The sequence below is a fragment of the Ranitomeya imitator genome, chromosome 3, assembly GCF_032444005.1.
Source record: "Ranitomeya imitator isolate aRanImi1 chromosome 3, aRanImi1.pri, whole genome shotgun sequence".
Classification (NCBI taxonomy): domain Eukaryota; kingdom Metazoa; phylum Chordata; class Amphibia; order Anura; family Dendrobatidae; genus Ranitomeya; species Ranitomeya imitator.
Window position 1 is genome coordinate 754,418,367 of NC_091284.1, and position 16,128 is coordinate 754,434,494.

The following is a 16,128-nucleotide window of genomic DNA, read 5'->3' on the forward strand; positions in this document are numbered from 1 at the left end:
ACGAACCTTTAAAAGATGATTGGCCTGTGTAAACAGGACATGTGCTGCCGAAAACCATGACAGCCTATGCACACAATATATTATTGATCTCTGCACATTCTTGCCGCAGTCGGCCTGTCTAGACAGGCTTTTAAACAACCATCGATATACAAACTAACTTTTATCTAATCGGTGGTCGCTTTAAGGGAATCTATCACCAGGTTTTGCTACCCCATCTGAGAGCGGCACAATGTAGAAGTAAAGACCCTGATTCCAGCGATGTGTCACTTTTGGTAAGATCACAGTTTTAGCTGCTGTTGATCTAGCAGTCCTCTGAATGCTGAGCTCTATATAACCCCGCCCACACCATTGATTGGCAGCTTTCTGCCTATGCACAGTGTACATAGAAAGTTGCTACTCAGTGTAGGGGTCGGGGTTACACACAGTTTATGAATATTGAGGACAACCTTGGCAGCAGGCTTACTAGCCCTTTATTGATAATCTCCTGCTGATAAAACAATGATTTTATCAAAACTACATTACGCAGCCCAGTAAGTGACCTCGCTGGAATTAGGGTCTCCGTCTATAGATCATGCTGCTGTGAGACCAGATGGCAAAAACCTAAGACAGATTCCCTTTAACCCAACAGATTGGCTAGTATAAAGCCGGCCATTGGTGTCTCAGGAAGTCTTGTATAGAAAGAAGGGATTTACTATCCATACTCTCGGAGATGGGGTGAACAGAAATGTAATGGTTTGTGGCCATTTGTAGATGAAGCCAGATAATACTGGAGAAGGTATAAATGTGTGTTCAGCTATTCCACATGCATTCAACGACCTGTGATATCACAATATTGTTGGACGAGGTAAACCTACTTAATTGCAACAATGTACAAACAAAAACAATAAAACGAAAAAATGTATTAGTAGACAAAATGTATAATATGTATAAGCTCAAAAACGAGAAAATTAGATTTGATATTAGATTTGTGATTACATTTGGATCTCCTGCTCTATATCTCAGAGGTTAAGCCCAAGGCACTGGAGAAAGCAAAATATAAATTAACCTTTGCCGCCATGCATCAAAAAAAGCAAATCTATGGCATTTCCAAAGGTTAATCTAATTTCTGCAGTTAAGATGGTCAAGATGGAGGCAGGCATTGAATTGGATTTAAAAGACATTAACTCATTTACCATGAAGAGAAGACTATGGAAGGTGCAGCCCACCCACACGACGTGGTCAGAGGAATCATTCCAAGGTATCTACCGTCTATGGAGGACAGGACACAAGTGTATCGGACTGTGATACAATGAGGAGAGGTGAATATCCACAGCTATACAGCACAGACAGGTTTACAAGGAGAACTCGCCTTCTTTTATACACTTCCCTACAGAACTACAACTTACCAGTCTTATGCTGCTTTTTAGATGGTCCGACTGAGGAACAAACGTTCATAGGAACGCTCATTTCTGACTATCATGCTGTCACCGAACGAATGAGCAAAATGCTAATTTGTAAAGTGCGATGATATTTCAGCCGGCTTAGACATCATCATTCTCAGCAGTACAAAAGGGAAAACAGCCTGATCATGTAAGAACGCCACAAGTTGACTAAGGTCAATTTATTACATTTTAAGGTGGAGTTTTACGCACATTCAGCATTATGGCTACCATCGCTAAAGCGGGCAACACACACATAGCTGTAGGAAAGCTATCCGTCAGTTGAGCATTCCAGTGTTCTCTATGAGAGCACCACTGCAGCCTATCACCCTGCAGCCTGTCACCACTGCAGCCTGTCTTCTGGTCAAACAAAAAGATTGGGGGCTTGTATTCCAACTGCCCGTTCCTTATGTCCCCTGCCACAATCTGGTGAGGTGGTGCCACATTGCCCTTAGTCTAGAAGAGCTGGTGGTATGCAACAAGGATCTAAAGGGAGTCCGTCAGCTCCGAATGACTGTACAAGTACAGGCGCTCGGTGCACCCTTGGTGTGACCAAGCATTTCAGTGCACCTTCCCACCTACTTGTTTTCTCCTCTATCGCCATCCCCGTGTTTTTTTGATAGCTCTAACTTTATAGAGCCAGAGAAGAGTGGAAATAGATGGAAAACAACTATGTGGGAAAATGCACTTAAATGTTCGGCCACACCAAGGGTGCACAGAGCATCTGTACCAGGTTTGAACAGTTATTTTGTGCAGATAAGACTCTAAGACATGACAGCAGCTGGTTGCGGTTGAAACTTCAGACACTTGTAGATGCTGGAAGACAAGGAGAGGTAAAGCAAAAGAGGAGGTACAATGTAGAAAAAGAGGATCACCAAAGCAATAACACAAAGTCCAAGGATATAGCATAGTTGAGTGGGTCAGATGACACTTTGTTGCGCTTTAGCAGTCCAGAGTAATGGCAGACATAAAGACATATGGCGGCATGCTGTGGCAGCACAGCAGCACTGAAAAAGTCCAAACACAAAGGGACAAGGAGCAGAGTCCAGCAGCGTAGCAGAGCCGATTATGTCTTCTGACCCACGGTGGCTGAATAGCAAAGCTGGATATGTCTGGTGCCTTACTGTGGTGTATAAGCAGAGCTGGATAAGTTGGGTGGGTCTTTTTGGTGGAACAGTAGAGCTGTATTTGTTGAAGACTCAGTGTGGTAGAACAGCACAGCTGGATTTGTTGGGTGGCACATTATAGCAGAGATGGATTTGTTGGGTGACTCATGAACCAGAAGAGCAGAGCTGGAAGTAACTGGAGGCACAAAGATGCTGGACAGTAGTAGTGTCAGACGCCAACTATCTGAACTCGCAGGGTGAAATGACAGGAGAGTGAAGGTAGAGTGTATGAAATATGGCGGCTGGAGACGCAGGACACTGGGTGATGGATCCCAGAGAGCTGATTAATGCAAGGGACAGTCGAAAGGTCTCTGTAGATATTAGATGGTCTCACGGAAAACAATGGGTTCATCTGACTTATCTAATGTGTATGGTTAAAGGATTGATGCCAAAAGCACAGCAAGTAACCACTAAGTGCACCGACTGGCTGCAGGGCCTACGTGCCAGCCTCCTGTCATCAAGGATAGGGTGCAGCGCTGTATCACCAGGGAAGAGCAGAGCATAGATTTTTTTTTTCTTTGTCTCATCTGTTGCGTTTTTTTCACATTGTTTTTAATAGATGAATCCCAAATGCACAATAAATCAGTTTTTAAGACTTTCGGCCATTGGTCCCTGCCCAAAAAATACCCCCTAGCCATTCTGTGCAAATTATGTAATTATTAACAATATTTTGTGAACCTGGATAGGAGTACCCCAGTAGCCCTAAGTCACAAGTTGACATGAATCTCTTTGGATTAAATCGACAAAGCTTTGTTTTATATGCTGCTGGCATTTATTACTTGTCTGAACGACGGCCATATGTTCCGATCTGCCTAATCTGGAGTATTCCTCTTACAGGAACATATGCGCATCTTTTCATTGTTTTACAAAACAAATCATTATACATCAGTCATTTAGAAAAGACCTTTAATTAAATATCCCATGATCTCCCACAAGGAAATATGAAGAATATTTGTCATCTCACCATATAAACACAGATTTGGAGGTTGAATAGAATTAACAATCCTTCAGTCTCAAGATAACTAAAAGGACACAAGTGACGCTGAATAGGAACATGTATCAGCGGTCCGCAGCGGACATGATCGCGGGAAGTCTCTGGTGTGCAGTTAATGGAAGTTTGTAGACACAAAATGACTGCTCCAACCAAGCACACACACTCGGAGCACCCTTGGTGTGGCTAAACCGCTCAGGGCACCCTTTAAGAACTTATCTAGCATACAATGTGCACAGTACAATGTGGGAACAGATGCAATTGTTTTACCTGATGTGAGGGATTCAACTGTGTTGAGCAACTTAGGTTTTTGTGAAAATTTACAGCGTTTATTCGGACTTACCCTACCTGGACTATGTCTCTCCATCAGAGAGAAGGCTGTGCCAATTTCCCAGTCGAAGCCACTGTTTACCATGAATTTCCTTTGCAATGGCCGCAGGATAGAGTATTACATGATAGCCATTAAATGCAATAGCACGATAGATCAAGTTCAGCAGAATCCGAGCTGCTTGTAGAAAGCTCCGCTCCACTCTGGCCTATAGCGAATGGTGTCCTGAGCGAGGATCTCTTTTACATTATGTGCCCTAATAGGGTATAAACACTGAACATAGCGTAGCTCCCTGAGAGAGCCCCTTGATGTGGCGATGTACAGTAATCAGTAGCACACGTAGTACTTTTGCAGAAGCAATTATAGGCCGTTCTATCTCCAGATCTGCCTGGAGTGCTACCTGCAGGCGCAGCATGGTGGAGACTAAACCTGCACTGCTGTCCTGGCTCCAATCCAATCGAGGACAACATCTCTATGAAATGTGCATGTTTCCCCAGTCATTATGTGCAGTTCCTATAGGTTCTTTATTCTATCACACATCAAAAAAATAAAAACCTGTTAGATTAATGGTCTGTCTATTAAACTGGTCCTGGAAAGAACATATGGGCAAATCGCCCATAGCGACAATCTACATGGAGACTATTGGACCCATGAGCTGGAGAGGGGTCTCCAATGTGACACAGACCACCCCTTTCGCAAGGTATTTTGATTCCAATGTTATCTGTATCCTTAGGATGCATATTACATTGAATGCAGTGATAGAACATGGACCCATCAGCTCCCTACTCCATCACGGTGTCTGTGCACCTGAGTTCTGAGTTTCAGAGCAGCAAGTGCGATGACGCCACTACATCTCGCCCAGTCAACAGTGCACAGACCAGAGTGGCACCCCATGGAAATGAGGGCAAGGTAAGAATTTTCGGTTTTCTTTTGTGGTTTTATCAGGCTATTATTTGTGCAGGGTACTGTTGGGGCATCATACTGTTTGGGGGGCTGTGGAGCCATCATACTGTTTAGGTGGGTTATGGGGACATCATAAAGGGTGGGAGGAGGGATGAGACTGCAAGATCGTCATATTGTGGGATTTTGGGGGCTATCATATTGTGGGTGGATCACTGTCGGCATTTTACTGTGTCAAGCACTATGCTATAGGAGTTTATTATGGGGTTGTCATGCTACATGTGTGAGGAGAATTCACTGTGGGGTATTATACTTTTGTGAGGGGAAGGCCTCTTGGGAAACGTCATACTGTATGGGCGATGTGAAAAGGATTTTGTAGTGGGTGAAAACACTATGTGCCACACTAAGGCTACGTTCACATTAGCGTTATGCTTGTTTGCGTCGGGCGACGCAGCGGCGACGCATGCGTCATGCGCTCCTATATTTAACATTGGGGACGCATGCGTTTTTGTGTGCTGCGTTGTGCGACGCATGCATTTTTTTTGCCGCAAGCGTCAAGCCAAGACGCAACAAGTTGCATTTTTCTTGCGTCCAAATTTCGGCAAAAAACGACGCATGCGTAGCAAAACGCAGCGTTTTTGCGTGCGTTTTGGTGCATTTTTATTTGCGTTGTGCGTTGCGTTGCCGACGCAGCGGCGCACAACGCAAATGTGAACGTAGCTTAAGTCGCCTCTTGTGTTTAAACGTTTGCAGGTATGCTCCTCTCTGACTACACCGAGGTGCCCTGACCTCTCCTACTCTGCAGGAGTGTGTGTGTGTGTGTGTGTGTGTGACAAAGGGTGCAAAACAGACTCTTGCTATGGGATCTCTAAGAAAGCAGGAGGTAAACTCCTGAGTATACTCGTTGTTTGGGTTTTGCAGAGCACGCTCGGGTGGTCTCTGAGTATTTATGACTGCTCGGACATTTAGTTTTCATCACGGCAGCTGAATGATTTGCGGCTTCTAGCCAGCTTGATTACATGTGGGGATTCCCTAGCAACCAGGCAACCCCCACATGTACTCAGCCTGGCTAGTAGCTGTAAAATATTCAGCTGCCGTGATGAAAACTAAATCTCCGAGCACTAACAAATACTCAGACGTCACCCAAGCGTGCTCGGGAAAACCCGAGCAACGAGTACACTCGCTCATCACTAGTAAACACCTGGCTGGCAGATATGTGTCACCGAGGTGGTTGGCCTCGGTAATGTAAAGCCTGTACCAGTAACATTAGGTTACAGAGAAAGTTTTAAAAGTCTGGGTAGAAAAGGTCATTCCTATAATCCAGCCTGGGGCTTACAGGCCCAATTACAGCAGATTAGTTAGCTCAGCTGAGTGATATTTGGGCTGGAGCTGAAGAGTGGTGCTTGTTTGGTGAACACATTTAAACTGCTTGAGTTGATACTGCCGCGAATACCGAGACTGCTGAGACTACTACATTTGCTTTGTTTCATTGCGCTTGGAGAAAGGACTGTTTATGTTATTCATTTGTACTGGAGAAACGCTGCTTTCGTTTCAGAGCCGTAAAGTTTATGATTGACAAATTTTATGCTGTTATGATATAAAAACCCTGTGCTGATGCATATCCAAGCAGCTAATAACGAGCTGAAACCCTACAGGTCCCATGATTTCTATAACCGCCCCTAAATGGACAAGCACAATCAAATATTTTTACTGGAGGAGTAAAGCACGGAAATCAATTTTCCCAATATATTGTATGGGCCGCGTGAATTGCTGGGTACTGGCTTCTCTTGCTCTTGGATTTTACATACACCATTCAGAGCCTGCAAATTGTTTTTATTTTTTTTATATACCTGAATTAAAACAGAACAGAAACCACAACCTCAGCCACTAAAGAGCAGGAAGTGTTATACGACTAACCACACACACATGCCACCCACAACTAGAATCATTACTCTTTACCACAATCTATTATTTCCCTTCTGGCGTGGTTATTGCAGGCATGCCAGAGAAAGAATTGCAAAACGGCATTATATGAGAGACTGTGATTTAACACTGTCACTAAAATGACACAGACTAATGGGTCATGATCACTAATAAATTGTGCAGTTAATCCCAGTATGTCTTCCATAGCAGCCACTCTGCCTGTTCGGTGAGATACAATGGTTATATACCCTGTGTCTATGTCTTCAGACACACTGTGTGATGGCCGACAAATAACTCATTACTTGCAGGCTGGATTCTGATGTGAGATCATTAATCAAACCTGAGTGCTGTGAAGGGGCGAAAGCAGCCAGAGAAGCCAAGGAGTTAACGTCTCTAAAAGTATTAGGAACCATGTCCAAAACAATTGACATGTTAGTCAAATACAAACGAATCTTGTTATATAGTATTTCATTATTCTAAAATATTTTTATTTAATACAATTTGGAAATGGTTTAATTCAACAAAAAAGGGGTTTATTTCACAGCTCGTGATGAGCAGTTTGCAGCCAAATTCAGATTTTCTAGTGGGAGCGTCTCTCCCTGTAATAAATGCTGGAATGGAGTGGTTTGTGTTTCCAGAGTTCTGCTCTTTTCACTGACTTTATTTTCTATCCATGTTCTTTTCTTTATTGACCATTAAATACACAAAAAATATTTACACCATCATTACCAAGGCAAACAAATGCAAATCCAGTTACCTGTATATCTTATTATTCAGAAAGGTCATTCTAGATCCATAACTGATCGATTTTATGCAGACAAATTTGGCATCACCAATCACCCTGTGAAATTGTGTGTTTTGTTGGCTCTTCCCATTTGGAGAGGTAATTGGCACATCATACCTCTGGCTATTTTGCTTCTTGCTCTTACTGGCAGTCTTCAGGTACAGATAGGAGACCACAAAGCAGAAACTTTTCAATTGACTTGGGGAAATGCTCATCTGGACTTTATTACTGATGTGATTTTTTTTTTTCAAATTTGATTTTTCAAAAGTAATTGGTCACAGAATGCAGAACCTATAAAGGAATGTTACAGCTCGACTGTATGGAAACAGATGCCTTTTAACACGGCTATAAAAATACATATTGTGGAGAGTTAACCTGAACTTCATCAAAAACACCAGCAAAGAGGATCCCGTAATAGGCTTACCGGCTCTTGTTTATGTTGTGCCAATGTATAGCAGCCTGAGAATGCTTAATAAGAACAATACCAGGTAAATCTGTGTTTGCTAGCCATCAGGAGCAGCCAACGAGCCAAGAGAGCTGCTTTTACTTTAGATCATAAGATCCTACCAACTCCCATCTGTGGTCCACAGCATTCGCGGGAAGGCAGAACTAAGACAGGGGTGTTCAAGATGTTTATTAGAGAGCGGCGCTAATGTATAAAGCTTTATAGTATGACAGGCCATGTGCCAGAGCAATACATTGCGTGATTTATGAGCCTTATCTGTCTTTGTCTAAAGTGACCATGTCCCTGGGTTGACATTTTAGGCCTGTGCCACATATGTTTCTGCTACCCCCTAAAAGAGCAGAACTCGCTGGTGTACAAATGTACACTGATTGTTTTGGCATTCCCTTCTTGTCCTTAGTAAACCTTAGATCCAATGTAAAACACCATACTACATAAAGTATTGGGCGCATATGTGAAGTCAATCAAGTTTCCCGCAGAGTGCAAAACAAACATAAGTTTATAATATTAAATTGGAAGATAAAATTCCCAGCTCCTGACAGCGAAATTAATTCAATAGGTAAATGTAGTCTAAAGGATTTGCCCAGCTACCAAAATACTAAAAAAAACACTCAAAATGTAAAAAAATAAAAATAAATAAAGTAAGTCATACTCACTATCTAATTCTGAGGATTCCCAGCCCACCCTGGTCTCTTTTACTTCTGCCCCAGAGATGATATTTTAACACAAATATGTGACCGCTGCAGCCAATCACTGGACACACAGATAAACTCAATGATGTCGGCACAACACCACTAAGGCAAGTGATTGGCGACAGAAATTACATGTTGATATGGAGAAGTCACCACTGGAACCACAGTGAGAAGCTGCTGGGGCACCCAGTAAGTTTCAGGACAGATGTGGTGAAGGATTAACCAAGTATTATTTCTTTTAAAATTATATAACAATTAAGCCATTTTTACAAATTCTCAGGCAACTGAACAACTTTAGAGAGGTTATCCGGGAATATTTTTTCTCATGGGGCTAAGTACTAACACAGGTTGATAGTTGCTGGTTGCCCGAAGGCAGCTCAGAGCAAATAACAGACTGCTCCTCATGACAACAGAGCAGCTCATCTTCTTCCGGGCTGCTCTGTCAATGGGGTGTGACTGTCGACGTCATGCTGATTAACAGCCGTCTCCTCACAATTAGGTAATGGGGAGCCGCTTGTCAATCAGCATGATGTCAGCAGTCACAACCCGTCAACAGAGCAGAAGAGAAGCAAGTGCTCTGTCAATATGACATCACCAGAAACCGTCGACAGTATCAGTCCATGCTCAATCTGAGCCAGGCAGTACAGGTAGGTAGTTAACAAGTACCTACCTGGAAATTCTTAACCTCATAACAAAAAAAAATAACAGTGGATAACCCATATAACACAAGGATCAAATTATAGTTTACTGACAAATAAGTACACCAGAGACGAGCAAAGATAAAAGCTGAACACACCTCCATATTTAGGATCTTGGTAAATAGGCATCACAAGAAGACATTATTAGAAGAAGGTTGCCCTACAATGTACAGGATGCTAATCAATATAAGGAGCATTGAGAGCAAAGGAAGCAGTAATCAGCCATGATGTGAGACATAGAAGGTCGTGTACTGGGGACTATTAGAAGTCAAGGCCAGTGAAATGCTCCCCTGTACGTCACCATTTTGAGGCACTACCCAAAACATAATACCATCAGGTTAGGGTTAAACTCTTGTTTCGCAACTTATGAGCCACTACTTCCCCCTGTGTCTCGCATTATCCTCCCGGAGAGCAGCTGAAATCCAAAGTGGTCAAAGGTGGACTCTCAGTGCACTGAGGAGTCAAGTTACTCTTCCTATTATATTCCATGGGAGTGGGAGGAAAGTTGATAAAGCTGAGTGAGAAAACATGCAAAGGCAAAAACAGGCACACTGTTAGTGAGTGATTTAGCTTATCTCAAAGCTGGATTCACTTCCACACAGCTTAATACTGCTGAGTAATCTCCATGCTGCTGCTATTTCTGAACATGTGCTAAACAGAAAAAGTAAAAGGAATCTGTTTCTTCATGTATCAGAGACATCATAGCAGCTAGTTTCCTCCTCAACGGAAAATTAGAAGTAGAGCATGCAGATGGAAAAACAGGTCAAAGAGGCAGATTACAAGTCATATAATGATCAACAATGGTGTTATTAGAGAGTCTATATTGACTTTTAGGATTGATACTTCCTATAGGTGGCACTAGAGTTCTAGCCCTCGTCCTCTCTGAAGAGAATTTCCTTATCTGAAGCAACATGTAGGCTTTAACTAATCCACAATTAGCAATTATGTCATTACTATCCCAGCACTCGCCCTAATGGGATAGGCAAATTTAGTTCCAAACAGATTCAATTCAGGTGCTGCCACAAAACTTTGCAAATGCTGAAGAATAAAACAGCCCTTCCAAGTGCAAACTGAAGAGTAGAGGTGGCTTACCTCTGAGATATGGCTCCCCATGCTCCATGCTTATTGGTCAGGATGTTGAGGATCTTCTGCTTTAGCTGATTGGCGGTCACGTGGTCTCTGTGTTTGGCAGCACTGATCAGATGATCACACATCTTCTCCTCCTCTTTCCTATCAGCAGCGTACTGTGCACATTGTGACTTTAGGATAAAACACAAAATACTGTGAGCTGGGGAGTAATTACAGGATCTATATTATACATTACATTCCTTAAAAAACACACAACAGTATTAAAAGCTAAAACACAGATAGAAAGATATAATGAATATGCTGTGCCTAAATATTACAAGTCAGCACATGACCACACTAGTATGTAAATCGCATACAAGCTGTCAAATAGAGGTCTATCCAAAAGGGGAATTATATATTGCCACAAAGTGACTGCAGAATAGTCATTTCAGCCAGACAGCCCTTTTCAAAATGCTCTTCCTAGGCAGCACATTGTCCTGTGTAAACAAGACATGAGCTGCCGAGAGCAGTGACTACCTATGTGCACAGAACGATGTAAAAACCATTCCGGGTGCATTGGAAACGCGCTCGTCCTATCAAAACAGGCTATTACATGATCTCCCTTCAGCTTCTATGTGACTGATCTGCAGTCGTTTATGGCCGGCAATCAAGCAGAGTAAGAAAGCTCCAACATTACACCTAGACAGATAAGTGACAAACAGTTGATCAATTATTTTGAAAAATAGGTCACATGGAAACTAAAGAAATGTGCGGCTATAATGTGGAAAGTATACTGTAACAGCGCATACAATGAGCAATTTCATTTTTTCCAAATAGGTAGAAATAAAAAGTAGACATTTGAATGGCAGCACAAATAAATATACGGTATTTTTTTTTAACAAGAGTTTATGCTCTGTATCATTATTGCCTTTGTAATTTTAATATTCAATTAGCATTCATTTTTTGTGACAAGGCTTTAAAAAAATGTATCCTTATTGTCTGTTCAATATTAGGTTTTTTTTTTTTTTTTTAAAGGTTTTGTATTTGTTTTTAATTTTACTTTTCCCAGTTTCTTTTTTACTAGCACTTAAATATTTGAAGAAATATTTTAATTAAAAAAAAAGTTAAATGTTGTAATCTTTTTTAAATTGCATGCCGTTTAAAATCACACTGTTAATTATAATTACCGTACAATGTGAAAGAAAAATATGAATATGTAATTTCAAAAGAAAAAAAAAAAGAATGGGTTAATTCGTTATCAAACATACCAAAGCAAATAAGCAATTAGCTCAATGGTCTGCCCTGTTAATGAGGCTAATATTTCATCCTTTAATTGGACTGTAAGATTAAATTATCATGCCTCACTGTGACTGATGGTTTAATGAATATTAACAGTTTGCTCATTGAGTGGACAGGATGATTTAGCATATTTTTCAGATGTCGGACGGGTAACGATACCATGAATTTGCGTAAATAAAGAAAAGTAGGAATGGGGCATTCCACGAAAAAAATGTCTATCCCTTGTTTTGAATTTCAGACGATCCCCTTAAAGAAGCACTCACATCAATAATTGTATTGTGATCCTTTGTAAATATGTGATGTTGGGTAGGTGCATTAAAATTACTCATTGTGGTCTTCCCTGGTTTTCTGATCCTCTTCAGGGTCATGTGATTTCAAATCAGACTAGCCAACCATACAGGGGTTTATGCATGGGCCCGTAAGCTGCCTCCATAATGTAAACCTAAGGAGTAGTGATGGACGAATGTGCTCGGATTGCCTCTTTGCCTAACAATCCCTACATGTGTTGCAGTGGTCGAAAAGCCGCGAGACATGCAGCCACGGGGACTCAGACATATTATGAAGGCAGCTCGTTGGCTCAGTGGTTAGCCTTGCAGCGCTGTGGTCCAGTGTTCACATCCCACCATGGACCACATCTGCAAGGAGTTTGTATGATCTCCCCATGTTTGTGTAGGTTTCCTACAGGTTCTCCGGTTTCCTCTCACACTCCAAAGACATACTGATAGGGAATCTAGATTGTGAGCCCCAATGGGGACAGTGATGATAATGTCTGTAAAGTGCTGTGGAATTAATGGTGCTACATAAGTGAGTAAAATAAATAAATGATTATTATTCGAGCACGCCGAAGACACTCGGTTAGCACCTGAGCATGCTCAGATAACACCTTACCGGAGCACGTTTGCTCATCACTACTAAGGAGTCCTCGGTCCACACAAACACCTATAAGATACAACTATTCTCAATATGAAATCGCGTGACCCACAAGAAGACAGGAGTCGCGTTGGAAACTGGGAAAAATGGTCATTGCCAAGTATTTTAATGCGCCTGCACTACATCACATACATATTTAGAAAATAATACAGGATGTAGTTTTGGGAGTGCTTCAGTAATACATGACGTGGCCGCTGTACGCTACAAAAAGGATAATTTCTTAGAAAGGCTGTTTATATAATCATTTTATTTGTCCCACCCTTTTAATTTTTCTTCTTTCAAATGAGCACCAAAATTATGCCCAGGACATATTTAATAAATTCTAAAGGTGCACAATAATATTCCACCCCCCGTTACTTCTATAAAGCTACAACTAGTCCCTTCTGCAGCTTTGTCCTTGCCGGTCTCCTTAATATTCTCCTAATATTTCCGGTTGTATGCCACAATTTATCTTTTTATTCAATGATCCAAATACATATCATTTCTAAAAATATTATCTACCGAAATGTTATAGAGATGTTTTAAAGAATATGAAAGGAAGAAAAAAACCCTAAGTCTAGCCACTCAATCAGATCCTCTTCTTGTAGGTTAAGGGCTAGTACATCAAACAGCAGGCTTTAGAGAACTGTCTAGCAGAGATAAGAAGCTCATCAAGTCTCCGGATCATTCCTGTGTTCCAGCTGGAGGGCACCTTTACAGAATTCTGACACCATGCTATATTTCTTATGTCCTTCAATTCAGATGGCGTCTCACCACATTCAGTCTAGTTATCTATCAATACTTAGGACTTGTTTACTAATCTGAACTGAAACAAACACACTGAAAATTTCGCTTTTTTAAGAAGTTGGATGATTGCTCGAAAAATGCAGATGGAGAAAACTTGAAAATTCAAATCTGCAAAACTGAAGCCAATTTGGGCTCGCACCTTAAGCCCCCGTCACACACAGCAAGATCGCTAGCGAGATCGCTGCTGAGTCACAAGTTTTGTGACGCAACAGCGATCTCAGTAGCGATCTCGCTATGTGTGACACGTAGCAGCGATCAGGCCCCTGCTGTGAGATCGCTGGTCGTGTCGGAATGGCCTGGACCGTTTTTTGATCGTTGAGGTCCCGCTGGGTAGCACACATCGCTGTGTTTGACACCTTACCAACGACCTCATGACAGGACGTCCCATTGAATCGTCATGAAATAGCATCGTTGTACAGGTCGCTACAGGTCGCCGCATCGGTGCTGCGTCGTTGGGGAGATCTCACTGTTTGGCATCTCACCAGCGACCACATAGCGACGCTTGAGCGATCCCTGACAGGTCGTATCGTTGTCGGAATCGCTCAAGCGTCGCTATGTGTGACGGGGCCTTTAGAGTAATAGTAGATTTGGATGTACAAAATTTGTGTACTTTGCTTCGATTAGTACAAGTCTGAGAATGCTTAGTGTTGTACTCAATACTAAACAGATGTATTATACTTTTAGAAAGTTTCCTTAAAATGCTTGTCTTAATATCAGGGGGGAAGATCTGAAAAGGTATTATACAGCCAATCTGACATGGCTTTTCAAAGTAAGTACACCAGCTCCTATAAGTCTCAAATATCTATTTTCAGTCAAATGACAAGTAGTTTGTCTTGTTCATTGAGCGTTTTCAATTTCTAGGAAACTGATGAGCTATACTTTGCATAAATCATCAGTATCCGATCTTTGGGGGTCTGACACCCAGCGCACTCACCAATCAGGTGCCAATGGCAGCAACTAGAGCTAAAGTGTGCCCTTATTCACACGGAGGTCAACATTGACACATGGTAAGGTTTTTAATATAAGGCTGGGTTCACCTTGCGTTCAGTGACACCGTTAAACGGACTACGTTACACCGCGTTATGCCACGGTGTAACATAGTCCATTTAACGGTGTCACTGAACGCAATGTGAACCCAGCCTTATAAAGTCCGTTACCGCCGCCATTGAATGCAATGTCGGACGCATCGCTAGCGCACGCCCACAATGGGCGTGCGCTAGCGATGTGCCGTCATTGAGTGACGGACCCCGAGACGTGAGCTGCAGTGTTTCCGGGTCTGTCACTGCTAGCCCAGATGGAGCTAGCAGATGCTCTATCTGCGCTAGCGCTGGGCAAAGTCGGCACTTGCGTTAGCGCAGTCCGTTTAACGTATGCATTGAACGGACTGCACTAACGCAATGTGAACCTAGCCTTAGACAGCGTGGGACTCTCCCGATCAGAGTTACCTTGTTGTGATGGCATGGTTTTTATGCTATTTTTGATCAAAAACAGTATTACTAAAAACTCTGTTATTTAGATGCACTTTTTGCTTTTACAGCAGGGTTTTTGATCATTTTTTCTCTTGTAGGTTTTATGGCGAATGTAAACATGCGTTTATGTGCTGCATGTGTATTAACTTAAGTCAAGCTCAATTTTTGTGTTTTTTTTCTAGAAATAAAGTGTGCAGAGAGGAACACCAACACTGTGCCGCACTGTTCAGAGGTCACTCCTGTGTACTGCAGTTTAGGTCTTACTGAAAATAATAGGAGCCCATCCACAGTACCCAGGAGAGGTCATTAATATACCAATGGTGGTGGAAAACCCAAGTATAACTTATATGGGCCCATGTGAAAGAGGTCTCCTTGTAAATCTGCACAGTTACGAGACTTGTGATTGCACTCATTCAATTCGGGCTGGAACTTTTCACTTCCGGAGGATGAAACATCTCGTCTTGTTTCTGTAATGGACACGACGGTGCACAACTTATTGCAAAGACAGATGTGATAATAGTAAGAAGTAATGAATCACTATGATAAATCACAAGACTTTTTACTTCTGGAAGTATACAATGTACATTGCCATTAAATGACAATATATCTGTAAAACGATAAGAAAATGAGATTGAAAATAGGTAAAAAAATAAATAAAGTAGCAGAGCTTTCTATTACACAATATATAAGCATCATTTGTCAAAATAAACCCTTCCTCCTAAAGGTTGAAAACACGCACAGTTTTAAGTACGGTATTCCTCTTAATGTTTTATTCCTTTTGAATTTACTTTTGTTGTAGGCTCAAAAAACTACCCCAAAAACTGCATGATTTCAGATCAGAGAACACTGAGGTTTGCCTCTCCATACTCTGAAACCACGGCTTCCAGGAAACATTTAACTCCTTCATAACTGGGCGATTTTCTGTTTTTGTGTATCAGTTTCTTCCTGCACTTTTCTACAACCCATTTCCCCCCCACTGGTTTACTTGTATGAGGGCTTGTTTTTTGAGGGACGATATGTAGTTTTGAATTACATAAGTCTCCATACAATGTGCTGGAAAATAGAAAAAATATTCAAGTGTGGTGAAAAGGAAGAGAAGGGGGGACAATGTAATACAGAGAGAATTAAAAATAAAGAAAAGGAGAAAATAGAGAACAAAAGCAAAAAGAGAAAGAGAAATGAAAGAAAAGAGAAAAGAGGAAAAAAAGATCAG

At 41.7% G+C, this 16,128-nt stretch overlaps 1 protein-coding gene across 7 annotated transcripts in view; it reads right to left on the minus strand.

Moving 5' to 3' along the window:
- NBEA (neurobeachin) overlaps positions 1-16,128 on the minus strand; it is an 899,093-nt gene that overhangs the window by 346,891 nt on the left and 536,074 nt on the right. For all 7 annotated transcript variants that reach the window (XM_069758980.1, XM_069758976.1, XM_069758974.1 and 4 more), the window contains one exon: positions 10,456-10,622. In XM_069758980.1, the coding sequence (XP_069615081.1) occupies positions 10,456-10,622 (167 nt within the window). The remainder of the gene's footprint in view (positions 1-10,455; positions 10,623-16,128) is intronic.